We start from the raw sequence: 26606 nt of genomic DNA on the forward strand, positions 1-26606 counted from the left end.
CTAAACAAAGTAACTAACGCATTCAATATGATGCGGAAAGACATCTTTTACGTGGTTGACAGCCTAAGGAACTGTAGCATACAAAGTTGTCGATCTAAAACTGAATAGTTGTGGTGTAATTGCTTTATGAAAGTGCAAAATGTGAAGATTGTCTAATATACAACTTGTTGGGAAAGGGGTACGGGTACAGACACATAATATCCGAGTTAGTCCAAGACAAATTTCTCTTTCTCTAAGTACCGGTTAAAAATAGGAATAAACCAAATCACCAAGTAATAATACCGGTAGTGATAATAAAATGCAAGAAAAATAAAAGACACAGGACACCAAAATTTTTACGTGAAAAATTCAAATTGGGAAAAATCACGGGAACTACTCCAGTCAAAAATCTCCGCTATCACAACAATAAGAATACACAGGTCTATCCAAAATATTCGGATGACAACAATATCACCAATACCAACCAAGCGAAATTGCTACAAAATCATCCAAAAAAACTATAACTGTCAAAGAAATGAGTTTGGAAAGGTGTCACCAAACGAAGAGGAAATCCAAAATCTGAACCAGTAGATGAGTAGAGCTTGATGAGAGGATCGCATATGTAAAATTTTGTCTCAATCGGGATTCGAATCACCCTCCAATCAAGATCTCCAAGTTATTTTTCTCTTTTCCTTCTTCACCAAGCCAGTAAGAGCGCCGGCTGAAATCTTTTTTCTCGCACAAGGACCGAAGAATCATACTTCATGCGGCTGCTCACCATTTTTATTTAAGTCAAATTTTTGACTTAAACCTAAAAGTATTTGGTTTTCTAGTTTGGCCCACAAATGAGCTGGCCCACACCCAACATTCTGCAACCTAATTTGCCGTGTTAATCTAGATTTTGTACCCCAATTATCTTGAATTGAACATGGCATTTGCTCAATTGCTTTTATACCATGTTCAAGTTGGCTACATTTATTTGGTCACAACTAATTTTACTTTTAATCCTTTTTCTTTTTGTTTCCTTGCTTTGGTATAGCATTAGACTATCTTTCCGTTGCCGCCCTTGTTTAACATCCATATATATTTTCAGTCTCAAATGCTCTGCTGGTAGATCCACAAGTCAAATATGTCCTTTTAAATCCTATGTTTTAAAATTTGGATTAGACTAATCAGTCTGACCGGGCAAACCAAGACCGATCAAGCATTCGGTCCAAGTCACCTTAAAAAATTGCGTGTTAAACTGGGAATCGACAAAATCGGGAAAAACCTCATTTTACCTGATATTTTCCTTTTCAACTGACTTTCATAGCATATGACTTTTTCATTTTCGTTTTCTTTTTCCAATCTTGTTTATAGGGAGCATGCATTTTTTACACAATTTTCAGCGTCTTTATCGGAGAATAAAGTATCCCCACCTGAGATGCTTTTGTCTAATTCAAGGATATAAATGTCGTTTGATTAAGAAATTTGTTGGTCATTTTGAACGATTAGCATTGACTAATATTTTATCAACTAAACATGATACCAATAGATACATATATACATAAATACTTCTATATATATAATTATACACACACATATACATCTCATTTCACGAAATTTCTGTATTTGGAGATGTAATTCCTCAATCTGGATGAATCAATCGTCGTTGTCCATATACGCACTAAATGTGCGGGACCGTATCGTCTGTCATTCTCGAGATTACAAATGTCTTTTTAACTACCAAATATCTTATGTTTTATGGACCGCTAGCTGAGAGCCTAAAATGGGACAAATAATGTCCTGGACCATGTCCAAATGCTATGAATGATTAGTGTATTTAACCCGTTCAAATGCAAACGTGGAACAAGTTGCAAATTGTCTATTCAAATAAATTTATTTTTCAATTTTTGTCACTTTTTTTTTCTGGATTAGTAAACATATAGGTAAATTTGGAGTTTTGTTTTGGATTAATTGTACAATATATGCATGTGAAGATGAGAAAATTGTTCAAGACGTGCCACACATTTCATCAAATGAATTTTTTCGTTTTTCACTTTTAAAATATAAATTTCATGTCACTTAAAAATTCAAATTAGCAAAATTTAGTTCCAACATAAATATCTGACTTGTTTGAAATCACCATGTGACCTATATATGGTTAGTTTTTATGTCCAAAAAGGGTAGATTCCATTTTTTGTGGCAAAAATAAATATGGATTGGGTCATATTCCACCTTTTTTACGGAGAAAAATGAATATGGTATGAATTAGATTCTACTTATTTAGGGACAACAAGAAGGGAAAAATTCATATGATGAAATGTAATGAATATTTTGAACAGTTTTCCCTTCAGAGATTATAGCTGGAGCAAACACAAGGCTAGAGTGGGGATGAGGCCTCACAAGTTCCATTTCCAGCCAGTTTAGACTAAGGTACAAATAAGTTGGAGTGGGATGTAAATAAATTGATGTAAAGATATATACCAACTAAAACAAGATGTAAAAAAAATTTAGAGTAACCATTTTATCCTGAAATGGGCAGCTGAGGCCCTGTGTCCAGGCTCGAGCACTAGTATAAATTAGAAGCTGCACTAGCAAAGTCATCAGCACTTCATCCACTGAAGAAAATTAGCTCAATATTAGTGTCGATGAAACCAATGGCCTCTTCAACGTTTGCTATCGTTCTCTTTGTCATTGCCCTCACGTTTCCTACGTCCCATTTTGCTGCCCACACTTCATCTTCTTCATTCACTGCATTGAATCAGCTCAAATATTGGGCAGAAAATGTCCAAGGCACCATGCCTGGAAATCTTCTGTCCAAACTATCTCCACTGAGCAAGGAACAAGCTGAACATTTCACTTCATTAGCGTCCGAGAAAAATCTTCCATTTGATGCAAATCTTTGCTCTCTTGCAAACCTAGCTTGTTTATCCAAAGCACGTGTTGATAGTTTCTTGGACAAGAATAATTACGGCTATGGCAGAATTAGCCCAAATGTTGTCCTACATGTTGATCCTTTTTCTTTCTTCAGACTCTCACTTCTCAAACAAGGAAACATGGTGCATCTCTCAAGCTTGGAAAACCAATTGCCCCAACAGTCATTTCTTCCTTCTCAAACGGCATCAAAGATCTCTGTTACGGAAAATGACCTACGAAAATTATTTCCTCAATCCTTTGAAAGCCCGCAAACAAAAGATGCCATTCAATACACCCTTATTTATTGCAATACTCCTGCTCTTAAGGAAGAGCCTCAGAGCTGTGCAAAATCCCTTGAGGAAATGATTGAATTTTCAAAAACTGCCATAGGTGACAAGAATTTGGTGGCATTGGCATCGAAAAACACAGAGGGTTCTAGAAAAGAATTGATGGTTGGACGCGTGGAAAAGCTTAAATATGGAAAAACTGTGGCATGTCATCAATTATTTCTTCCTTTTGCAACATATTTCTGCCATTTGCTGTCCAATATTGAAGTCTATGCAGTAGATGTTGTTGAACCTAGGACCAAAGTTCCAGTTAATACAGTCACGGTGGTATGTCATATGGATACTTCAGGCTGGTCCCCTGATCATGTGGCCTTGAAGATATTGAAAACTTCTCCTGGCCAAAGTGAAGCATGCCATTGGATGTCTCAAAGTGATCTCATTTTCATTTCTCAAGGAAAGAACTAATCAGACTATCAAGCTGCGATACGCAGATTGCAGAAGCTGTTATTCTCTGCTTAATGAAGTGTTCATGTGTTTCTATTTGGTTTGTGTGTGCTTTTATCAACCAAGATGGTGGGAATAAAAGTCTGATGTATTGTAATTATGTTTGAGTTTGAGTGGATCTGTAAACCAAGGTGTGTAATCTATGACATCCTATCTATGAACGTATTGTACTATGGATTAAGTTTGAGTTTGTTTCTTTTGTTATTTTCGTTAATTTCTTCTTTGGTTCCACGCATCAGCATGCATGAACAATAATTTAAACATCGCACCCGAAAAATGATATATCAATTCCAATATGAATTTCATGTAGGAAAAGAGGGACAATAACAGATTCTCAAACATGTGATTTGGAAGTACTTCCAACCTCCCAAACTAAATGTTATTTTTTTCTTTCCTTTTCTTACAATTTAGACATATCCACCAGTTATTTTTTAGACACTTGGGCTATTATATGAAAATCTTTTGCATTAGAGAGTAACATTTTTTGTTTATACTTACAAGGTCCAAAATCATGCATAAAGTATGTGATCCTAGAAGAGTCCAAAAAATAATGAACCAATGAATTTGGAACTCCAAATTGACTTTGAGACACTCAATTCGTACTTTGCGTTCACCAAAATAACTTGATACATAATCTATGTTTTCTCATAGTTTATATGTCAAACCTGGCCAAAGACACGAGGAAGAAAAAAACTTGAATAAACTATTTCCATTAAAAATAATCTTGAACAACAAGTGATAACAGATATGTAAGAAATATTTTTTTTAAACCAATAAAATTGTATTTTATCACATTGCTTAAAGAATTTAAAACGCCAAGACAATTTAACTTAGAAAATCATGACATGTGCATTAGTTCACATATTTCTTTTGCCAAGGCAATAAACCATATACTTAACAAATACATAAACATATGCGCTTTTTCTACTGCCAAGTTCAGAGTTCGAATTTTGGTCTTGATAGTTGGGGGTGGGGAAGAGCGTGGAGAGGAATGGGAAGTTAAAAAAAAAACACAAATGTCTATCATTAAAGTCATTTTCATGGAGGAAAAAATAGTGGAGGATTGGCTGAAGACTTATTGTTGAGTGCCAAAATTATTAGTATTTGAAGTATTATGGGTATTAATAATTATTTTGTGGTGGTTCATATTCATATTTTCAAAAAGCTTCATTAATATTTGAACTTCGTGTTTTTGGATTTCTTTATTTGTCATGGGTAACTTAAAATTGCATATGCTGTCTTGCTTCTACATTTACCCATGAGTGACAACCTCTTAACCCAGCCATTGAAATGAGCGAAATGACAAAAATACCTTTTGAAAAGCCAACATTTACTTGTCTTGACGTTTGTCTATATTACAAGACTGACCATATAGTTTGGCCATATAAATTTAATCATTTGAATAGCAAACTATTTATAAGAAAACTCATGATGTCATCCAAGGAAAATTGAATCCCAAATTAAAAGAAAATAATTAATTGCTCAATACTAAGAAATGACAAATAAAAGAAAAAAATTATTAAAAAAAACCTCTTCCTTTTTTCTTTGCTACAGCTCATTGTAGCCGCTACCAAGCTCACCCAACCCAATTTCTCCGTATGACAAGTGTCCATTATATTTTAGATATATAATTTAATTTCAAAAAATAAAATTTATCTAGACTAATTGAATAGTATAACCTGGCACTCAGGGATGAGGAGGGTGTCAGGAGGGTTGAACCGGTAAGAAAAAGAAAGAAAAATAATATATATTTTTAGGCAAAATAACTCTTTTCATTAGACAAGCAAGGAATGGTTCCAACAACAAGAAAAGCTGCCCTATACAAGCTTAACGGAACAAGACACCATACTATAATGAAAACAAATTTTATAACTACGAAATATTAATCTAAGAAAAAAATCTGCTAATCAAAATCCCAGCCAATGCCAAACTCCCAGCTGCTATGTGTCACTTGCACCCTTCGCCAACCTATTGTAGTTTGCCTAACAGTAGTAATTATCTGCTGTATCACATAATCAGCATTCGACACCTTACTGTTGAACTGCCTTTGCTTGCGCTCATGCCAAAGGAAATAAATAAAAACCCCAAAAGCCAATCTTTTGATTGAGCTAACAAATTCATGAAACCAATCCACGATGCTAATTCTTCGGACCAACCAATACGCCTCCATAAAGCAAACAGCACTTTTGTATCCTACTCCAAACATAAGCTGGCATACCCCATTTAAATAACCTATCTTTTGTAGCCAAACTATTTTTACAAACAAGCCAAGTGATAATTGCATGTCTAGGAATATGTTGTTTAAACCACACCAGTTTATGCCACTCAACATTCATACAATGTTCTCTCAATGAAGCAATAGCAGACTTTGTAGTAACATTCCAGTTTTATCTCATAACCATCAGATGGTATCATCTTCCCTGGGAAGAGGTACACAAGCAGAGGGAAGATTATGGATGAAATCCTCCGCTTGAGAGGTTCTTCTTCTGCCATGTGGCCAACACCAAGCACTTGTGTTCATAATTGAAGCCAGTCTTGCATTCTCAAAACTATTAATTGGGCGCTTGGTTCAAGCTTAGGAATTGGAATTGTAATTGGAATCATACAAAAAAACTTGGTATGGGTTTTGGACAAAGATATGATTACAAATGGGGGTGCTTGGTAAATATTGGTAAGGAATGGATATCAAATTTAATAATCAATTTTTTACCTTTAATTTTTTTTTTCTTTTCATATCTTTCTTCTTCCTCGTTCGAATGCTTATCCCGCATACACATCCACCATAATCCCTGATAAGTGACTAATTTACGTAATAATTGAATGACATTTTATGTTATATTTAGTCACCTTGGTTATATTATTGGAAGAAAATGAATCATTTTAGCTATATTTGGTGAAAAATGTTCTTAAGAGATTAAATGAGGTTTTTATCACTTTTTACTTGTATTTTGTGCATTTTGATAGTTTTGACACATTTTCGTATTTCGGCTATAATTTGAGCTACAGTGATCGGATTGAGATGATTCTTGAACTAATTTGAAGATAGGAGATAGACCTACAACTTTGGTGAAGACATTGAAATCCAGTTTGAAGGTTTTCTAGGTCAAAAAACCGAATTACAGTAGCTAATTTCTATTGGTCGAAGCTGAAACAGGGCACTGAGCAGTCAAGGGTATTTTGGTTATTTCTCAGCCTACACAAATCCAAATGAGATGATTCTTGATGCATTCGAAAGCTAACTCAAAGGACTACAAGTTTTATGTTTTGGTCAAGAGCTAACTCAGCTTATATTATCAAGAAAAGTTCAGTTAAAGTTGAGGCAAAATCGGAGTAGAGCTGGAAATTGAACAGAAATTGCACAAAAAGTCACTGCAGTAATCCGGCCGGAACTTGGCCGGATTTATGGCTGGATTTCTGGCCAGATTGTGGTCAGAAAAGGCTGCTCTCTACGTGGACAACTTATTTTCAACTTCAAAAAGTCACAGCTAATGCTAGACATGTGAGAACCACTTTGCAGCTGTAAAAGGGAGGTGAAAACCTCATTCCTTGACCACCTTTGTCTTGAAATAGCCAAAAAACTTGCAAGATTGGAGGAGGGAGATACGAGAGAAGCTTGGAGTCTGCAGAAATGTAGTTCTTCCATTTCCTTAGTGTAGGATAGTTTAACGAGTTAGTTCATCCTTTTTGTATATTAGTTAGATTAGGATGAAGATGGAGATGACGAAGGAGGAGTTGAAGCTCAAGTGACATGGTTTATCTCCTCTCCAACTCTTTATCTTTTGTATTGGATTCTTAAATTTGGTTAATATGCAAGTTCTGGATTTTGTGTTTATGTGTCTTTAAAAGTTTATGTCTTGGGTTTGGTTGAACTTTCTATGATTGTTAATGTTTATTTTTTGGCTATTTGATTGCTATGATTTAAGCAAGTTATTTAGCATTTTAGCTCTTTAAATCATGATTAATCTGGTATCATTAATTGTGATTATCTAAGGTGCAATGAAAATTGAGATTTAACACTGGTTCAAGAAGTGCTAAACATAAGAAGTACACTCACGAGAGTAGATGTGCACCAATGTGGATTTGGTGATTAATTTCATGTAATTTCATTGAAGAAATGAACTTGTAACTAATTTCATAACCATGAGAATAGGTATGGATTAGTTATGTGTATAATTGATTCACTCCGAAAGTAGGATTCATATGCATAAGGAAATTACACCATAGCTAGCTAAGATAGGGAGAGTTGCAACTTTGAAAATTCAATTGGTGGGAGCTTAAAAAGATGGGGAGCAATACTGGAGCCAAAAATCTAGACTTAGCTGGCTTCGGGAAGGAGACAAAAATACTAAATACTTCCATGTAGTAGTGAAAGGGAGGAGGAAAAGAAATAAAATAGGACACTTGCAGTGAGAGAATGGCTCTTGGACTGCAATTGATGAAGAGATTATAGCTGAGGTTGCTAATTATTATAAGCATCTCTTTAACTCCACTAAGATAGAGTGTTTGGAGGAAATTTTGGATGGCTTGCCTAGTAATATTACTGACCACCTGAACGGTAATTTGACTAGACCTATGGAGGATAACGAAATCAAGATAGCAATCTTTTCTATGAATCCCAACAAGGCACCAAGGCCTGATGGGATGACACCAATCTTTTTCCAACATTTCTGGCCTACCATTAAGGATGAGGTGGTAAAAGCTATCAAGTCTTTCTTTTAGTCTGGTCATATGCTTAAATCCTTGAACTATACCACCATTTCTCTCATCCCTAAGGTAGAACTACCTACTGACTTGAAACACTACCGGCCAATTAGCCTCTGCAATGTTCTATACAAAGTCATCTCCAACATCCTTGCCAATAGACTGAAACCTGTCCTTGAACATTGTATTAGCAAAAACCAATCTACCTTCATTCCTAATAGACAGATTTTGGATAACATAATTATATCACATGAATGCCTACATTTCTTAAAAAACAAGAGGCAAGGCAAGGATGGATATACTGCTGTTAAACTGGACATGTCCAAAGCTTATGATAGGGTGGAGTGGGGTTATCTGAGAGCTGTGATGGAAAAAATGGGGTTTTGCAAGCTATGGGAGGAGTGGATAATGGAGTGTATTACTTCAGTGTCTTATTCCTTCAATATAAATGGAGAGAACAAGGAGTATGTGCTACCATCTCGAGGTATTAGGCAAGGTGACCCATTGTCACCTTACTTGTTCCTATTATGCTCTGAAGGTCTCTCGAATATGTTTAGCAAAGCAGCAAGACAGGGACTACTAAGTGGGCTAAGGATTAGCAGACAAGGGCCAGCTATCACACATCTTTTCTTTGCTGATACACTGGTATTTTGCAAAGCAGTGAAAGAAGAAACAAGGCAGCTAAGACAAATTCTGGGTCAATATGAAAGAGGGTCTGGCTAGGTAATCAATCTGGACAAATCCTCTATATACTTCAGCAACAACACTAAGGAGAACGATAAGGTGGAAGCCTATGAACCACTACCAGGTGTTAGAACCGTTAATCAAGGGAAATACTTGGGACTTCTTATGGTGGTTACAATGACAAAAAGTCAGCTCTTTGGATTTATAAAGGACAACATCAGGACTAGACTAAATAGTTGGAAGAACAAGTTTTTGAGTGCAGCAGGCAAGGAGGTGATGCTTAAAGCTGTAACAATGGTCATGCCAACTTATGCTATGTCTTGCTTTAAGTTGCCAGTTAGTCTTTGCAAGGAAATCGCATGGTTGATGGTTAACTATTGGTAGGGTGAATCAGAAGGAAAAAACAAGGTACACTGGTGTTCTTGGAACAAAATAATGAAGGCAAAACAGGATGGAGGCTTAGGGTTCAGGAATTTGCAATGCTTCAACGAACCATTATTGGGCAAGCAGTTTTGGAGGCTGATACGTTTCCCTAATCTTTTGGTCAGTAAAATATTGAAGGCCAAATATTATCCCAAGGCAAATATACTGAACTGTAAGATCCCCAAAAATTCCTCATGGTTCTGGCAAAGCATAATGTCAACGAGAGATACAGTTGAAGGGGGCATTTGGAAGAGAGTTGGGTTGGGGAAAACCATAATAATATGGAAGGATCACTAGATACCAAACAATCCAAATGGACAGCCAACAACTAAGATTCTAGACAATGAGGATGAGCAGAAAGCTGAACAGTTGATCAACTTTAGGTGGAATGGGAGTGTCATCTTCAGAAGATTCAACAGAGAGGATACTGAGAACATTTTAAAGATACCTATTAGCCTTTCAAGGACTGGAGACCAGCACTTTTGGATACACAGTAAGCACGGAGAGTACTCAGTTAAATCTTGCTATCAAATTCTGTTGAAGAAAGAGAAGAGGAAGGAAGAAGGAGTAAAAGGGGGATTCAGGTTCTAGTTATGATGACTCCAACACACAAATTTAGAAAACTCTTTGGGGACTGAATATCAAGCATAAGATTAAGCTATTCATTTGGAGGTGTATTACTAACACATTAACAGCAAGGGAAGCAATATTCAGGAGAACGAAACAAGGCTCACCATGCTGCTCGAGATGTGGAGACAAAATAGAAACGGTGGAACACATTATGTTTCATTGTTCACAGGCTCAGAAGGTATGGAAGCTTGCACCAGTTCAATGGGACGGTATCCAGACTCAAACAGGTTGTTTTAAGCAGTGGTCGGCAGCTTTAACTCAAGCTAGGAGTAGGAAGGAAGGCAAATAGCATATAGCTTTGACTGCTAACATACTTTGGCAACTATGGAAAGATAGGAATGAGCTGGAATTTGAAGGGAAAGAGAAGGATGAAATAAGAGTAGTGCAAAAGGTGAGTACTGAGTGGATGGAGTTTGAGGAAGCTAGTACAGGAAAGGAAGCTCGGAGTACATCAGAAATAGATGCAGCAAATGCAAGGCAAAGGGAGGAAGGAATGGAGACAAGGGACTTGATGGAACTTCACATCGCAACACAGAAAGCATCCGAGGGACACAAGATGGGGATTGGCATTGTGGCCAAGCTGAATGGAACAAGAATCACAGCTGGCTGGGCGCTAATGGACAGAACCTCGCTACTGGACATCCAAGATGAAGCTGCAGCAATGAGACTGGCACTCATCAAAGTAAGCCAGCTTGGTTGGCACAGGATTAAAGTCATAAACGTCAATAAACATCTTATTGCCATGCTGAAAAGTGGGAAAGGAGACAATCCGAACATAGTCACGTTAGTGGAAGATATACTTGTTCTAGCTAATCTGTTTCAAATGTGCTTTTTTGAAGTAGGAAAAAATAGTAATATGTCTCTATATAAAAGCATTAGTCGTTATGCTCTAAGCATAGTTATGGATGAAGAGAAAATTTTTGTCTCTTCTTAGTGTCATCGTACACTTTGTATAGGTGGTTGAGCCATTGCTCAAATATTGTAAAGTTTGGTTTGCTGTAAAATTCATCTATCGTTTCCGAAAAAAAAAGTCAAGATAGTAGTTTTCAATAATTCAAAAATGGCACTTGTATGAGTAGTTAGGGATTCCATAACCTAACGAGCTTTCATTTGTTATTTTGCATAAGTTCAGTAGGTTTCATTTCTTACAATTTATTGATAGTCTAAATAATAGAGAAGCTTTAGTAGTACCGGTAATTATTCAATTTTTCTCATGGGATCGACCCGATATATACCCTAAACTACTAGTTGACCTATATACTTGCAGTGAAACGGGTGTAAATCGGATTTTTTAACTTGTACGTATATCAAACCCCATCAATCCCATTGAACCAGCACCCAACCATGACAACACCCATTAAACCAGCACCTAACCACCACCAATTAGTATCAATATTCAATTTTTGGTAAAGATAATGCAGCTTCAGAAGCAACAGTCCATTGATGTAACGAGGAAGCAGATTTGGATTTGATTTTGTCAAATCCCCACCATTGTCAAGAAACTGACCTTCCTTCAATTGCATCCAACATTTATGGGTTGTTAATTTATATGCTTTCTTGCAGTTTGTCGGTGGATTGGGTCTATCTTGGTAGCTTTCTTTTGGCATTCTTGTTCTTCTCTACTTCTATTCTCACTACTTCTTTGCCAGTGGGGCTGCTCATATTGGTGCCATGTTCACAGCTTTCTTATCTGTTGCCAGTGCTTTAGGCACTCCATCATACCTTGGTGCATTGGATCGGCACCTGTGTTGGATTGGCACCTGTGTTCTATGGTGCAGGCTGTGTGCCCCTTGCACGGGTTTTTTTTTTATAAAGATTTTGGAATCAAATGTGGGATTCATCAAAACCCTCCAATCTAGTTGGGTACTGAGAGTGGCTGGATTTTCATGATTCATTCCAAGATTTCAAAACCCATACCCATTAGCCAAGCAACAATTTTGGGACTCAATCCAATTCTTGATTCCTATACCCTCCAACCAAGCACCCCCTAAATTGTTTAACAATATCATACCCATGGTATTGTAACAGAGGCCCATGTGGATGCCATGAATCCTGCCACATATGTACAGTGCGCCCATTGCTTACTACTGCCTGAATATATCATCTTGCCAGGTCTTGCATTTGGAGCAATTTCGTCCAAAACCATGAACCATCAACAAGGATTGACTTAGCTTAGAAGGAACTTTCTTTTTAGATTGTCTTCTTTTTATCAATCTTACGATGTTAAGCTTTTATTCTAAAATTTCTAGATAATTTTTTCTTGGACTTTAACTAATGAATTCCAAAATATCGTTTATATAGAAACCTTAAATTTTAGTGCTAAGGTGGATTTAAGTTTATGGTGTATTTTATTTGAAAAATGGATTTTGACAATTTGCACACTAACATGGAGAAAAGTTTCAATTTTGTATGTAGCAGTTGTGACTAAAGAATCAATTGCCGAAAATACTGTTGATATTTGATATCATGCAAGGCCCAACAATGTGCGAAATTCGAATTCAAGTTTTTGGGTAGAGTAACTATAACCTACGAGGAGAAAAAATGGTAAAAAAACAAAAAAGGTAGTAACTAATCGGTATTTTGAGAATTGTTTTAGAAGTTTGTTGCAACTAATTAAGTTGACTATGGGGTATTTGAAAAGTATTGGGTTATTTATAGCTTTGAATTGATTTGGACAATAATAGGCTTTACTTGTCATTTGTACAACCCTCACGAGAGATGAATGTAGTTTGGACAAAATTCAAGGGAGATTAGTGTAATTAACTCAAGGTGTAAAAGGTTATTTTCGGGCTTTCAAATATGTGGTTTTTTGATAATGTAAGCATCATTTTTAACAGCTGTTGATATAAGGGCGCATTTGATAAATATTTTGCCATAGGCTTTGCCTGTACTCTTAATTTGGTCAGACAATATGGTAGATTTTTGTAATTTGGTTAAGGGCTTTGCCTCTGCCCTTAATTTGGTCAAACAATATAAAAGATTTTTTTTTAATTTGGTTAAAGTAAAAAGGAGATGAATACAATTAACCTTGAATTTAATCTTGCAAACCTAGGAAACACAGCAAGCATAGTTATTAAACCTGATCGGTAAACAGGGTTGGATCTCTAATTGGATCGAATGTGAATAAGTCTCATCGACTTGTCAGGAAATCGATGGTTCAACCGGATTAAATCAGAAACCCGACCGATTGAATCAAGTAGAACATTAGTTGCTATTGGAAAAATTAGACAAGATTGTGGTTTTTTTAATGGTTCAAGCTCAAAACCTCGTGCATATAAACAACGAGTACTTACCGCTAGGTGAACAGCTGACATGCTAGTTATTCACCTGTCTTATATTGTATGTTAGTCAATTGTTTCTTTATTTTTATAATTTCTCTAAAATAAAAATTACTTGGGATATTTTAATAAAATATATTATTTCTCAAACTCTATAAGTTATGAAATGGATTTCAAAAATAACATAGTATACAATTCATTTAAAGGCAAATATTGTTCCTAATAACCTCTTGCACTTAAAATTCATAAATAAACTAAATAATTACACTAAATATAGGTAAATATTTGCACTTGAAATTTGGTGGATTACTAATTAAATTTTGATTTTATAGATTTTTATAATAATTAATCATTCTATAATGAATTAGACTAAAGCCCTGTTTGATAATCCAATTCAACACTTTAACTTAATGGATTCAGATCTTAACATATTCAAAAATTGAACATCTGAATTAATTAAATAGCAATGAATTATCTAGGCAAAATTTATTGCTAAAAATAAGTGATAAACTATTCACTTATTACTTAATGTGATATATATATATATATATATATACACATATACAAATGTATCAGATTTAGCACTTAACAATTTAATAACTTAATAGATTCACATTTCAGATTTTAATTTCAAATTTCAATTTTATTAAACATACCCTAAATAACCATTTGCTTGGTATAGTTCATTGTAGTTTAAACCAGACACCCTATATGAAAAAATTATGAGACATAATATTTAAATATATTTAGTGATCCACCAATTCAACTACTCATCCATTGATTGAACCAATAATCCGTTGACCCACCTCCTTCACCGAATTCCTCTCCAAGGTAGGTTTATGATAGCAAGAAGTCTGAATCAGTCTCCCTTTTCCTACAAAAAAAAAAAAAAGAAAAAAAGAAAAAGAACTCTGAATCAGTCCCACGCTCTCTAGTGAAAGCCGCCTCCAACAAAAGAAGTCTTGTCTTTGTAACACCCGGTTTGAGCGTTCGATATTTAGACCAAGCCCACTCTCAAAGAAGCCCATGATCACTTATTTTAGGATTAAAATGAGACAAGGCACGAGGCTATTAAATGCTATCCGTTGGGAATGTAAAATGGAAACAGGTAAATATATAATATATAAATATTTAACATATATAATATATATTAATGTTAATTATTAATATTATAAATATGGTGTTTATATAATATTTTAATTTGTAATATTTATTGTATATTTCATTATATAAGTATTTATATAATATATAATATGTAAATATATAACATAAAATTTACAATTTGTATAATATACATAATATTGTATATATATAATATAATATACATTTATACATTATTACATATTATGTATATTATATATTATACATAACATTATTAGACATTATTATACACAATAATGTACATAATAGTGAAAGTACATTAACAAAGTATATATTATAATATAATGTACATAATATAGTATGTATAAATATTTATACATTTATGTATACAATATTACATATTATGTATAATATACAATATTATGTATATAATTAATGTATATAAATATTTATATAATATAATATATAAATATATAATTTTCAATTTGTATATTTCAATTTATATTAATATAATATATATAATATACATAATTGAAATATACATATTAAATATGCATATTTGGAGTTGTTTTTGGTATAATGTTTGGATATGGTATTTTTGGAATTGTTTTTGAAATGCATATTTACTGTAACATTTGGAATGTGAAAAACAGTTTTTAAAAAACAAAAGAAAAAAACAAGGAATACAAACGTACCCATAAAGTTCGAAGAATTTACGTGGTAAAAAAAAACTAGAAACAAAAAAACCAAAAAGAATCAACAAATTAAATTAATTGAGAGATAATTCGACAATCATTTTGGCACAAACAGACCACAAGCTATAATATGAGAAGGCAGCAGTGCTGTCAAGCCGTGGAGAATCTTGTGCTGGAAGGAATATTTGGCCATATTCAAATGGCTCTCTCAAATTTTTCAGACATTGTCGGCTACCGGGCACTGTCAGCCCGGTAGCCGACAGCTTTTTAAAAAAAAAACAAATTTTTCCTGCTACCGGGCTGACACAGTCCGGCAGCGGTGTCAGACCTAAAAATAAAATTTAACTGACTTTGGGTGCCGGGCTGACACGGCCCAGTATCCATAGATTTGTACCACAAACTTGTCAGAGCGGTACATGTCCGAATTTTTTTTTTCTCGACCATAATCTGAGTAATTAGCCCAAGGCACGAGGCTATTAAATGCTATCCGTTGGGAATGTAAAATGGAAACAGACGAGTCATCCGGCAAAGATGGAAAACTTTGATCATTCATTCTTTTACTTTTGGAAAATTTATCGCTTAGAGAACTATTCCTTCAATGTGTATTTCTTAATAATGATATCAGCTTCTATTTTAAATATTTAACATTATTATAATTTAAGAATTCAGAATACTTAGGCCTTGTTTGGATTGCTATTTTCCGTCGAAAAATTACGTCATTTTCCGTAATCACATTTTCCTATTACCTTTTTCCCTCACATACATCAAATCGCTACAGTAATTTTTCCATGAAAAATCATAAAAAATGCAATCCAAACGCACTCTTAATGTGTCATCCAACGTTGAATTGTTTGTGTTCTGCAATTGAATGGTTTAAAATATAGTATAAGCAATATTTTTAAAAAAATAAATAGATGTTTTTGAGCAAGTTTTGGAATCAATCAGTTAAGGCAATATTGCATCCGACAGGCAAACTAGGCATTAGAAAGTAACCAAAAAGAAATAAAGTAGCCCTTCTATGAGATTAGTTGGGATATCAAGAAACTTGCAAGTCACTAAAACCATGATTTGATAAAACTTTTTTTGGTTGACTTGGTCAACCAAAGTAATAAATCCATTATCATTTACTTCAATATGGAATGTACTTGAGTACGGGAGTTAGTAGGCTGAGTAAATTCCTCTGTTAGTCAATTAAACCATCATAAAGCTTATTGAACTAACTAGGTCCCAATACAAAATCCTTTTATCATTGCATGATGACGAAAGTAAAATAAAGTATACTCAACATTTTGTTGAGAGTAAAGTAAACGCTTTCGTAACTTACAGTCTTCCCTTGGGTGGGGAGGTCTTCATGGATATCTTTTTATATGAACTTGAAAACCAAGCTAATCAATTATGAAAATATTACTTGGTGCCCTACTTGGAAACTTCTATTAACTATGAAGCGCATTAGTTGTTGACTTCGCTCTATTTTCAAGAATCAACCAACTATTCTCTAAAAATTGTAACAAAAAATTAGTAATATAAATCACTTACATATAACTAGAATCATGTACTAGAATATACTGATTCTGGGAGAAGATACAACGGGGACAGTAACCTCCACTGACCCACCAAAAGCATATAACTTATATACAATTCATGTCGTCGTTGTTAGATAATATTTTCCCCACTATGTTCTAATAAAATATGTATCTAATATTATCCTTTGTTTATCACTTTGTCCTCACCATTTCAATAGATTACAAATAAAAAACAACTCATTTCACCTCTTACAAATAAATAAAAAATAACCAACAAAAACTCAACTTTATGTTTATTCCTCTTTCCTTCTTTCTCAATATGCTCCAGTGATGGAGCTAGGATTTTTTTCTTCCAGGGGGGGGGGGATTTTTCTAACAAAATTATCTTAATATGTTATGTTCAAAATAAATTTCAACTATTTAAATATATAATATCTAAAAATATCCAATATTAACTTTAATTATAAGTGTATGTCTATTTCATAAATATGCAATACAGTCATAACGAAAATTAAGACAAGAAATAACATTGGATTAAATATCTTGTAACATCACAAACCACCCAAGATGCACATTATGAAAAGATACTCCAATATGTCACCTGTGCAAAAAAAAAAAAAACATATAACTATGCAGTATAAATATATCTATTTTCAATTAAAACAGGATAAAAGTTATGTAAATATACCTTAAAATTTCAACCCTTTTTTCTTAAAAGTAAATTGAACTTTACATTCTTTCATAGAACTAAATTCATCTATGATTGAATCAATGCTAAATTTTTCAGAAATTTTCATTTCTATGTACACAGTTAGACAATCATTCAATTGGGTTAAGTTGTATATTTGCATATGGGCCAATAAAATAATTTTTTTTGTTTTAGCCCATTGATATTGTGAATTGGGGCTTTTTATTATAATATATCATATTGGATCAATTTACTATGGATCATCAAATTATATGTTTAATTTTTTGAAAGTTAAGTAATTAGTAAAAAATAAATAATTTTTTTGAAGAAGAAAATTAATTCAAAGGTGGCTATATATATAAAGTCTCATAATATAAATTAAAATTGTAAAAAATTAAGGGGGGCCAACATTGTTTTATATATATATTTACACACTATGAATTAAACTTTTCAAAACATGGGCTGGGAGGGGGGCATGTTCCCCCTCAGCCCCCCCTTGGCTCCATCATTGATGTGCTCCCAACACACAAGAAATTCATTTGAAAATGTTATTGTAACTTTTTTTATACACTGAAAGTAGTATAATTTAACAGTATGTTTAACCGTACTGAATTTTGTTTCTAGCTCCACCTCCCAACTAAATATTTATCCTCGTTTAGTAATTTTCATTTTTTTTTGTGAATTTAGTATTGTGCAATCTATAATTTTTTAACTGTTGCTTAATAGGTCTGTAATTTTACTTGAAAATGGTGGTTTAACGACCTAAAGTGTACACTTTCAAAAATATATCAGAAGCTAGTCATTGGGCTCAATAAAGTCTTAAGTAGTTATTGATGGATGGAAATTCTTTTCATCATACAATTCTAGACTTATATATAGTGAAAATGCTAAAAAAAATAGTAATCGTGAGCATATTTTAGAAGGCTTACTTGCAATAAGATATTTGAAGGTTAAAACGAGTTTTATCTAATGGATAGTAATTCTTAATTGTCTGAAGTGGAACTGTGAAAGCGATTGATTTTTAATGTATTCTCATGTACTAGAAGTATGATGTCATGTAACCAATGTCCTATTGGGATGTTGGCCACCATAAAGGCCTTGGAGTAAAAGATCAAGAATTCAAATATTATTTTCTAGCAATTGTGACTAGTATGTGGTTTCCTCCAAATCCAAACGTTGGTCTAGAGGTGGGGACTACTCTCTCTAGGCCCCCTTGATCCAGCTAGACCCTTCCTTAAATAGGTTAGAATGGGAGTGAAAATAGAACTAGGAATAGGATTTTTGGCCCTGTTAGACCAACCCTTAGATAGGTTAGAATAAGAGTAGAAGTAGGAGTAGGAGTAGAATAAGTGTAGAAGTCATCGATTGACAAGAAAAAAAAACTTTGAAATTCTTAGAAGGGAGAGAGTAATTCAGCAACGGGTACTTGTTTCTAGCCACACAATGACAGACATAAGAGAGGGCCGGTAGGGCAGCTTGCAATGGATCTTCTGTTTCACACCTTATGCTACTCTCCGTCTCACTTTTTAATATATTGTTATTTTTCCTTCATAAATATCATATTTTAGTTTTTTTTTAATTTCCTTAGTATCCAAAAACTATTAATTGAGTAATACTGATAGGGTGCATTTTAGTGGGGTATTTTGGGCATTATTGCACAATTATTTGACTAAATATTTTCATTAATAGGGTGGATTCTACTGATATTTTATTTTGGTGCTAACTGCAGGAATTCGTACTAAAAAGGGCTTGAAATCAAAATTTAGAAGATTCATCGTGAGCCACTTCAAGTAGTGGGATCCGCTCGAAAAGCTGAAGAAACTAAATTGTAATAGATATTATTTTATTTTATTTTTAGGGAGTCTTGTTTTAATTTTCAAGTACCAATTTCCGATAAGGGAGAAATCCCCTCCTTAAATTGCGGACCAAAAACAGAAAGCAGGGAGTATTAGACTCTAGGAGGGCGGCTTGGCGAAGGGGAAGAAAAATAAACCTTTCGTCTGGGTTAGGTTCTTCTTCTTTTTGGTTCTTTTTGTTTTTGAAGGGGGCTGGCCGTGGCTTTGTAAGGGGGAAGAGACAAGAAGGCTGCAATTGTTGACTTTGTACTTTGGCTTTTCTATCTTGTGTGAATTGATTTGAAGAAACCAAGCAAAGCAAGCCGCAATTATGGCCCTTTGGAAAAGCTTTTCATTCTTGCTTTGACCGAAGGAAATTGAAAGTGCATGCTCTCTGTTCGATTAGCTTTGGAAGTCAATTGAAAGCAACCATAATCAATTGTTTCCTTTTCTTTCTTCGGTTGATCGAAGTGAACGAGGGCCAATTTCTTCCGTTTGCTTTGATTAAGGAATCGACGGCTTCTTCCAGCTTTGCCCGCATGGCCTGTACTCTAATTATGGGGAACTAAATCCCTTATTCTAGTTAAGGGGATAACTTACGAATTGGTTCAATAATTATTGTGAGATTTAAATTATTTTTAATTACTTCTTTCATTTATTGATATTTATATGTTCCCTGCTTTTAATTGCTATAGCCTTGTGTATGATTGGTTAGTGCGCAATAATTAATTATTCATATAGGCTATTTTGCTAAATAGGAGTAATTGAATCCGTAATTGTTCGTTATCTCTATCTCAGTAGCAACTGGCGTAATTGAGTTTATGTCAGGGGAACATACGATCTAGTTTAAACAAACCCTCGTAGCGTGTTTGTTTGTTAGCATTGGGCCTTTCTGATTATTAATGCAATCTAGAAATTAAATCCTACGGTCGTACCTAGAGTTGTTTTTGGGTTAGAGAAATAGTTAACGGTCGTACCTTAACTATCGAAAAATTAAGGAAAGGTTGGTTGTTTATCGCGTGCATGACAACTATAACTAATCTATAAATAAATGTTGGAATTATATTTGAATCGATGATCAGTTGCATGAACCATTTCTGAAGTGTATCCTTGGCTAGAGTTTCTCTAATTATTTCTTTTAATTAATTATTTTCTGCATTTGATTTGTTTAGTTGGCATTTAATCCCAAAAACCTCCCTTTAATCTTTACTTGAAAAGAAACAAATTCCTCGCTAGTCTCTGAGGAGACGACCCTGCTTACCACTGTCTACTAGTTAGTGAATTCAGTTAAATAATTAATTCAAGTATATCGGATTAAGCAAACTCTTCGGGAACAGGGTGAATCAAGTAACCCATTGCACACCTAGAGTCCCTGCTCCAGTACTAGAATTGATTATTGACTGCTTCAGGTGGTAGTTAGGTTTTATTTATTATTGCATAGGTTCGGCACCTGTCAAATACACAAAATTTAACAAACTCAAAAAATCAAAATGCATGAAAAATGAGATTTTTTTATAATTTTTTTGCTGTATTTTCTAATTTTCTATTATATATTTTTTTTTTGAGATTTTGTATTTATTTTTTACTTAGTTAATAGTTATTAGATCTTAAATAAATAAAGAAAATAAAATATGATGTTTATAAAGAAAAAATAATGATATAATAAAAAGTGGGATAGAAAATAACACAGAGAATGAAACAAAAGATCTATTGTGGGGGCAGTCCCCCCCCTCCCCCAAAACAACAAATATAGAGTTTTGTTTCAGATTAAAAATTTATCAATCCCCCTCCAAAAAAAAAACATATTTATCATTAGTTAGATTGTTAATTTCCTTTAATTTCTCCTTAAAAAGAGTGTCCTAAAATAAATTAACTCTAGTTTCCTTAAGCTAAAAAGTATCTCAAAACAAAGCAAATCTATTTTCCTTACAATAAATATAAGTTTTAAATACTATTTTAGCAAATATTAATTTCACTTATGTAAGTTTCCTAAAGAAAAAAATTTTAGATTTATTATATTAGTTAAGGTTAGAAAAACATTATACAAATAGGAAACAAATGACAAATATTAAAGGTAATTTAACAATGGCAAAAATTCTATTTATACATCATCTACTTGAAATGATAAAAAAAAAAGAGAACAATCGATGTATTATGCATATGTCAGAAGCTAACTCCTAAAGCCAATGAATTTCTTGATCAACCACGCATCAATGTTTGATCTTTCCCAATGTCATTCAACTCATTTCGGATATTTACTCTTCTTAAAGGTAAGCCTAATTTTTTCTCCTTTACAATCCCTTTAACTATATTTTAATTCATAATCATTAATTCTGTGGAACTTATATTTATTTTAGTTTTGTCATTTAGAATTTCCAAACGGTTATTAATTTATCAATTAGTCTTATGCTAATTTTTATCTTAGAATCTTAATCTTAATTTGCATAGCCTTAATGTGATTTATAGAATTTAGTTAAATTTTGTATGATTTTGGCCCATGAGTTAATTTTACCTTTTATAGTCAAATTATGAAATATTTCAGGTCATAAAACAAACAAAATAAGAACGCCTCCAAAATAATTGATTCTTTTTGAGGTGAAAATGATTCTCCCATAGAGAAGAGGCCTCTCATTCTAAGGAAACTTCTTCGTTTTGTATGCTTCGCATTGAGAGGAAATAAAGTGTAGAGAGTCCAATTTGGTGTTTTATTTATATGGTGTCTTTTATTAATAAAAATTTTTATTTGTTAGTTATCGTATATTAAACTTTCATTTTAAGTTTGTGTGCTTTATTTACTATGGTTTTTTTTTTTTTTTTTTTTTTTTTTTTTTGTTTCTTGATTGTCAGTTTGCCCCACCCTCCCCCCGCCAAAATCAAAATCCTGCATTCGTCACTATGCACACATGCTCATAGAGAGAGGATATAAGTAACATCCTGTTTAGGAATAGCAACAAGGGGTTTAGGGGATGGGATGGGGGCATCCATTTAAAGTTGGGGCAGAAAAATTCTCCAATCCCCCAACAAACATGTCAAATGAAACATACATATAGTCATAACTCGCCCAATTTACAGCGAGATGTTTCTTGACATGGTCAGCCATGAAGCTCCATTCTAGAAATTGTCATTTAACCAACTAATTAATGATAGGGAAAGACTTGTATATTTTCACGACTCTGCATGTGACGATATGTCGATAATTCACTATGACCTAATACTGCTTATAAACTATAGTGCTGAAATCTTGCACCAAAACATTTTGGAGCATTTCATTGCTAACAATTCAACACGTCCAACAAACATGTCAAATGAAACATACATATAGTCATAACGTGTACTAACAAAAGCCACATAGTTTGCCATGCATGATATTTTATATATATATATATATATATATATATATTATATCGGCCACTTGATTCTTTCTGAACTTCTCGAAATGCTGATGACCACTTACGTCAATTTGTAGAAGTATTTCTTTTCTTTATCATTTACCCTATAAATTATTCTAATACATGTTGTATACGATTTTATTTCTGGAATTGCAATTAAATAAATAAGTATGTCTCGTATTTTTCTGTTCTAATTCAAACACAATTTTGAAGTATTACTAAAACACAGTTAGGCAAATAAACTCAATAACAAGCATGAAATTAAATGATTTAGGCAACTTCAAATTATATTTTTGCACACATTATAGTGGGGACTTGTGAGTCTACATGCCTTATTCTCACAATTGTTCATACGAATTGGCCAAAATCTTTCCTTTTGACCTTTCCCATTCTAGAAGCCAAGAAAGAAAGTTTCCGCTTCATTGACAATGTCAAAGTCAATACACTCGATAGACGTCAACCATTCACGCTTTCGTCTTCTGTTCTGTTTTCTTTAATTGCTCAAATTCAATATTTTCAACAATAACAGCTGTGGATGCTTCACACAAGCTGATCAGTTTTCAGTTCTCTTCCCTATATATACCCTTTTTGCTGATACAACTTCTGCTCACAAGCTTCTCTCCTTTATCAAATCCAAAAATGAAGAGTTTTCCAACCATCATTTTCTCCATTGTAGTTCTTGTAGGAGCCTTTCCACAGCTGATTTCAAGCCAAAACTGCGGCTGTGCATCAGACTTGTGCTGCAGCAAATTCGGCTATTGCGGTACCGGCAACGACTACTGCGGCTCTGGCTGTCAATCCGGCCCTTGCACCGCTGCTCCGAGCAGGGGTAATAGTGGCGTTTCAGTTGCTGATATTGTGACGGACGCTTTCTTTAATGGGATTGCTGATCAAGCTGCTTCAAGCTGTGCTGGAAAAGGGTTCTATACTCGATCAGCTTTTCTTGAAGCTCTGAACTCGTATCCCCAGTTTGGAACCGTTGGTTCTGTTGATGATTCTAAAAGGGAGATTGCTGCTTTCTTTGCTCATGTCACTCATGAGACTTTACGTAAGTTTTGAATAACACTAGCTTGGAAATTAAATTTTGAAGATATTTTCTACTTTTTTAGTAGCTCCTGTAAATTTCTAGATAGTATATCTTGGAATCTAAATTATCCTGTGCACTATTATCCAAGAATTTTTTCTTCAAAAAATAACACTTGAATATGAAAGATTCATTACTGTCAAATAATTTATCATGATGAAGGTTTAATCCTTATAAGGGGATAGAAGGATTATTATCTCCATCTTCTTTTTACTTTTCTTGTAGTGGTCACTTTTATATCTACAAAGCATGTTTTTCTGCCTTTACATTCTAAGCTTAAGGTGGTTGTGTATTTTGCTGCATCTAAAAGTAGATCATGTGGCTTTATCTTTTGGATTTCTTTTTTTTTTTTTTTTTTAAGTTAAGATAGGCTCACTCATGAGTATGACAACTGACTGATACACATTTCCGAACTTCCAATTTACCAAGTAGAATTAACTATTTCACCTAAATTTGGCCGTAAATTAGTTTAGCCAAATATATTTTAGACGTCCATGATACCTTTGTAATTCTTATATCACTGTTAGTCCCTTCTTAATCTTGCTATTGCCAATTTTTATTTATCTATCGTATAACCCTATAATGTTATATCATTCTAAAATTTTACCTCATAAAAAAGTGTTTACTTTAAGTCTGTCCAATCCAATTTTTACAGAATGGGATAAAAGTCTTTTCTCACCAATTGAATTCATCAGTAAAACAATCAAATCTAAAAATTTACAAAAAATTCCAGACCTCCTGATTTTCTTTGATTCTAACCCTTTATCAATCATTTCAATTGAGTGACAATATTTCTTTATATTGCGTAGATTTGTGCTACATAGAAGAGATAGACGGCCCCTCCAAAGATTACTGTGATGAGAGCAACACTCAGTACCCATGTGTGCCAGGCAAGGGATATTACGGCAGGGGTCCAATACAGTTATCATGGAACTTTAACTATGGACCAGCAGGTGAAAGCATTGGATTCAATGGACTCAGCCAACCAGAAACTGTAGCTACAAATAATGTTATTTCATTCAAAACTGGCTTGTGGTATTGGATGAACCATTGTCATGATCTTATCATTTCTGGCCAGGGTTTTGGGGCTACAATTCGTGCCATTAATGGTCGGCTTGAATGTGATGGTGCAAATCCAAACACAGTTAGTGCTCGAGTTGAGTATTTTACTGAATATTGTAGACAATTGGGTGTCGAGACTGGTGATAACCTCAGATGCTAGGGTATTTAATCCGAGGAAAAACAAGTTTTTGACGTGAAATAATGTTGAGGTACACAGCTGATTGGGGGGAAAAAGCAATAAATTGTTTACCTTTAATTGTTCTTTACAAGCAAAAGTTATGACTCTTGAAATCAAATAATTGATTATGTTGATCTTGGTTCGACTTAACTTGTTGGAGTATTTTACCAATAATCATGTTCTTATTTTGATCCGTTGATAATATTTTTCGAGCTTTTGTCTTTGGTGTTTAAATCTCAAGGCATATATTCATTAAAGTTTCCTCACATCTTTCATTTTGTGTTCATGTTTCGATATGCTATTGGCAATTTTGGCCGTGATGTTTCGAAACAAAACAAAGGCTTATGCTCTAAAGCACCATGCAGCTGACAAAGAAAACGAAAAATCCCACTGCAAAACCAGTACCCCTAAGACGGAGTTTAATCGCATATTCCACACTTTCAACCATAATCATGCAACCCAATTATACTATCAATAACATTATGACACTTGAATAAACAAAACATGATAACACTTGGATACGACCAATAATATTGATAACCTAATAATAAAGTCTTGTTTGGTTTTCAGCTTCCTATACACAGTGCATTTGCTTCCTATATATCCCTGGATCTCTTTAGGTCCGCTCCATCCCCCTTAGTGTAGGATAGATTAAGTTATACAACAGTTATCGTTTTCGAAAAAAAAATATAAATAATTAGTGAATTTCAAAATCAGTTGTACCATAGGGAAAATTTCTTTTAGTATTGACATCCGAATTGGAGTTCCTCGAAATGGTTCCCAAAGAAATAAGAATTTTGAACAGTATTTTTTCACTTGGCCACGGACACATAAAGTTTACAAAGGATAATTCCATCAACCTTGTTTTAGGTTTTTGACTTCATTTAGCTGCACCAAAGTTTTCAAACTTACTGTTACCTCTCTTGATTTAAGGTTTCCTTAACATGTTTGTTTCATGTTATATTTTACTTCCATGCTTACCCTTGCCATATTTTAAAGAATTTGTAACCCTTTTTTGTATCTCCTTTCCATTCCCTTTTTTCTATTTGAAAAGAGTTTGCACAATGCGTGCTAGAAGGTAATGATGGAAGTGGCATACTTTTGAGTACTTTTTCAAAAGCCTATTCTACTTACTTTAGCACACATTAAATTGTTAAGTGTATAGTTGAGTATATCTATTTATTTGAATCAAAAGGGTTTTACGAATGCCTTTGTTTATGAGTTATAGCTCGGAAGTATAACATTTTCACAAATCTCTTATGTATAATTTGTATCGCTTTGTATAGAAAGTGTCAATGGTAAACATAGAGGTAAAATTCAGTATTTACCTTGGAAATCAATAGCTAATAGACACAAGCGTCATGTCATAATTTGAGGGGAACTATGATGAATTTGTTATAAAACTCAGAGGAGATTTGTTCAATTATCCCAATGTCCAAATATACCACATTATTTCCCCAAAAGGTTGCTTACTCGCCTGAAAGATCTATAAGAAGAATTAAAAAAAAAAAAAACCAAGAAGAAGAAGACGTGGCCAGGCCAGAAGATCTCATTCTTATCTTTGGCCCGTAAAGTAAACATAAATCCTAGCTGGTCGCCTCCTAGTTGAGACAACTACTCTGAGATTGTTCTTGAAATTGCAAAGAGATATCAAAAGGTGAATGAAG

At 33.8% G+C, this 26606-nt stretch overlaps 2 protein-coding genes across 2 annotated transcripts; both read left to right on the forward strand.

The window, feature by feature from the left end:
• Positions 1 to 2618: 2618 nt before the first annotated feature.
• LOC113766748 (BURP domain-containing protein 16-like) lies at positions 2619 to 3629 on the forward strand. The gene has a single exon (XM_027310904.1). It carries the CDS (start codon positions 2619 to 2621, stop codon positions 3627 to 3629), a length of 1011 nt encoding a protein of 336 aa, XP_027166705.1.
• Positions 3630 to 23234: 19605 nt separating this feature from the next.
• LOC113764694 (endochitinase EP3-like) lies at positions 23235 to 25089 on the forward strand. Its single transcript, XM_027308661.1, has 2 exons — positions 23235 to 23663; positions 24509 to 25089. The coding sequence occupies exons 1-2, from the start codon at positions 23255 to 23257 to the stop codon at positions 24919 to 24921; spliced, it is 822 nt and encodes a 273-aa protein (XP_027164462.1). The 5' UTR covers positions 23235 to 23254; the 3' UTR covers positions 24922 to 25089.
• Positions 25090 to 26606: the final 1517 nt, after the last annotated feature.

This window comes from Coffea eugenioides, chromosome 3, assembly GCF_003713205.1.
Source record: "Coffea eugenioides isolate CCC68of chromosome 3, Ceug_1.0, whole genome shotgun sequence".
NCBI lineage: Eukaryota > Viridiplantae > Streptophyta > Magnoliopsida > Gentianales > Rubiaceae > Coffea > Coffea eugenioides.

Excerpts from the sequence above, each read along its gene's own strand:
- LOC113766748 (XM_027310904.1), top strand. The coding sequence starts at position 2,619 with ATGGCCTCTTCAACGTTTGCTATCGTTCTCTTTGTCATTGCCCTCACG.
- LOC113764694 (XM_027308661.1), top strand. The coding sequence starts at position 23,255 with ATGAAGAGTTTTCCAACCATCATTTTCTCCATTGTAGTTCTTGTAGGA. Across the intron at positions 23,664-24,508 it reads TGTCACTCATGAGACTTTAC|ATTTGTGCTACATAGAAGAG; the intron begins GTAAGTTTTGAA and ends TATATTGCGTAG.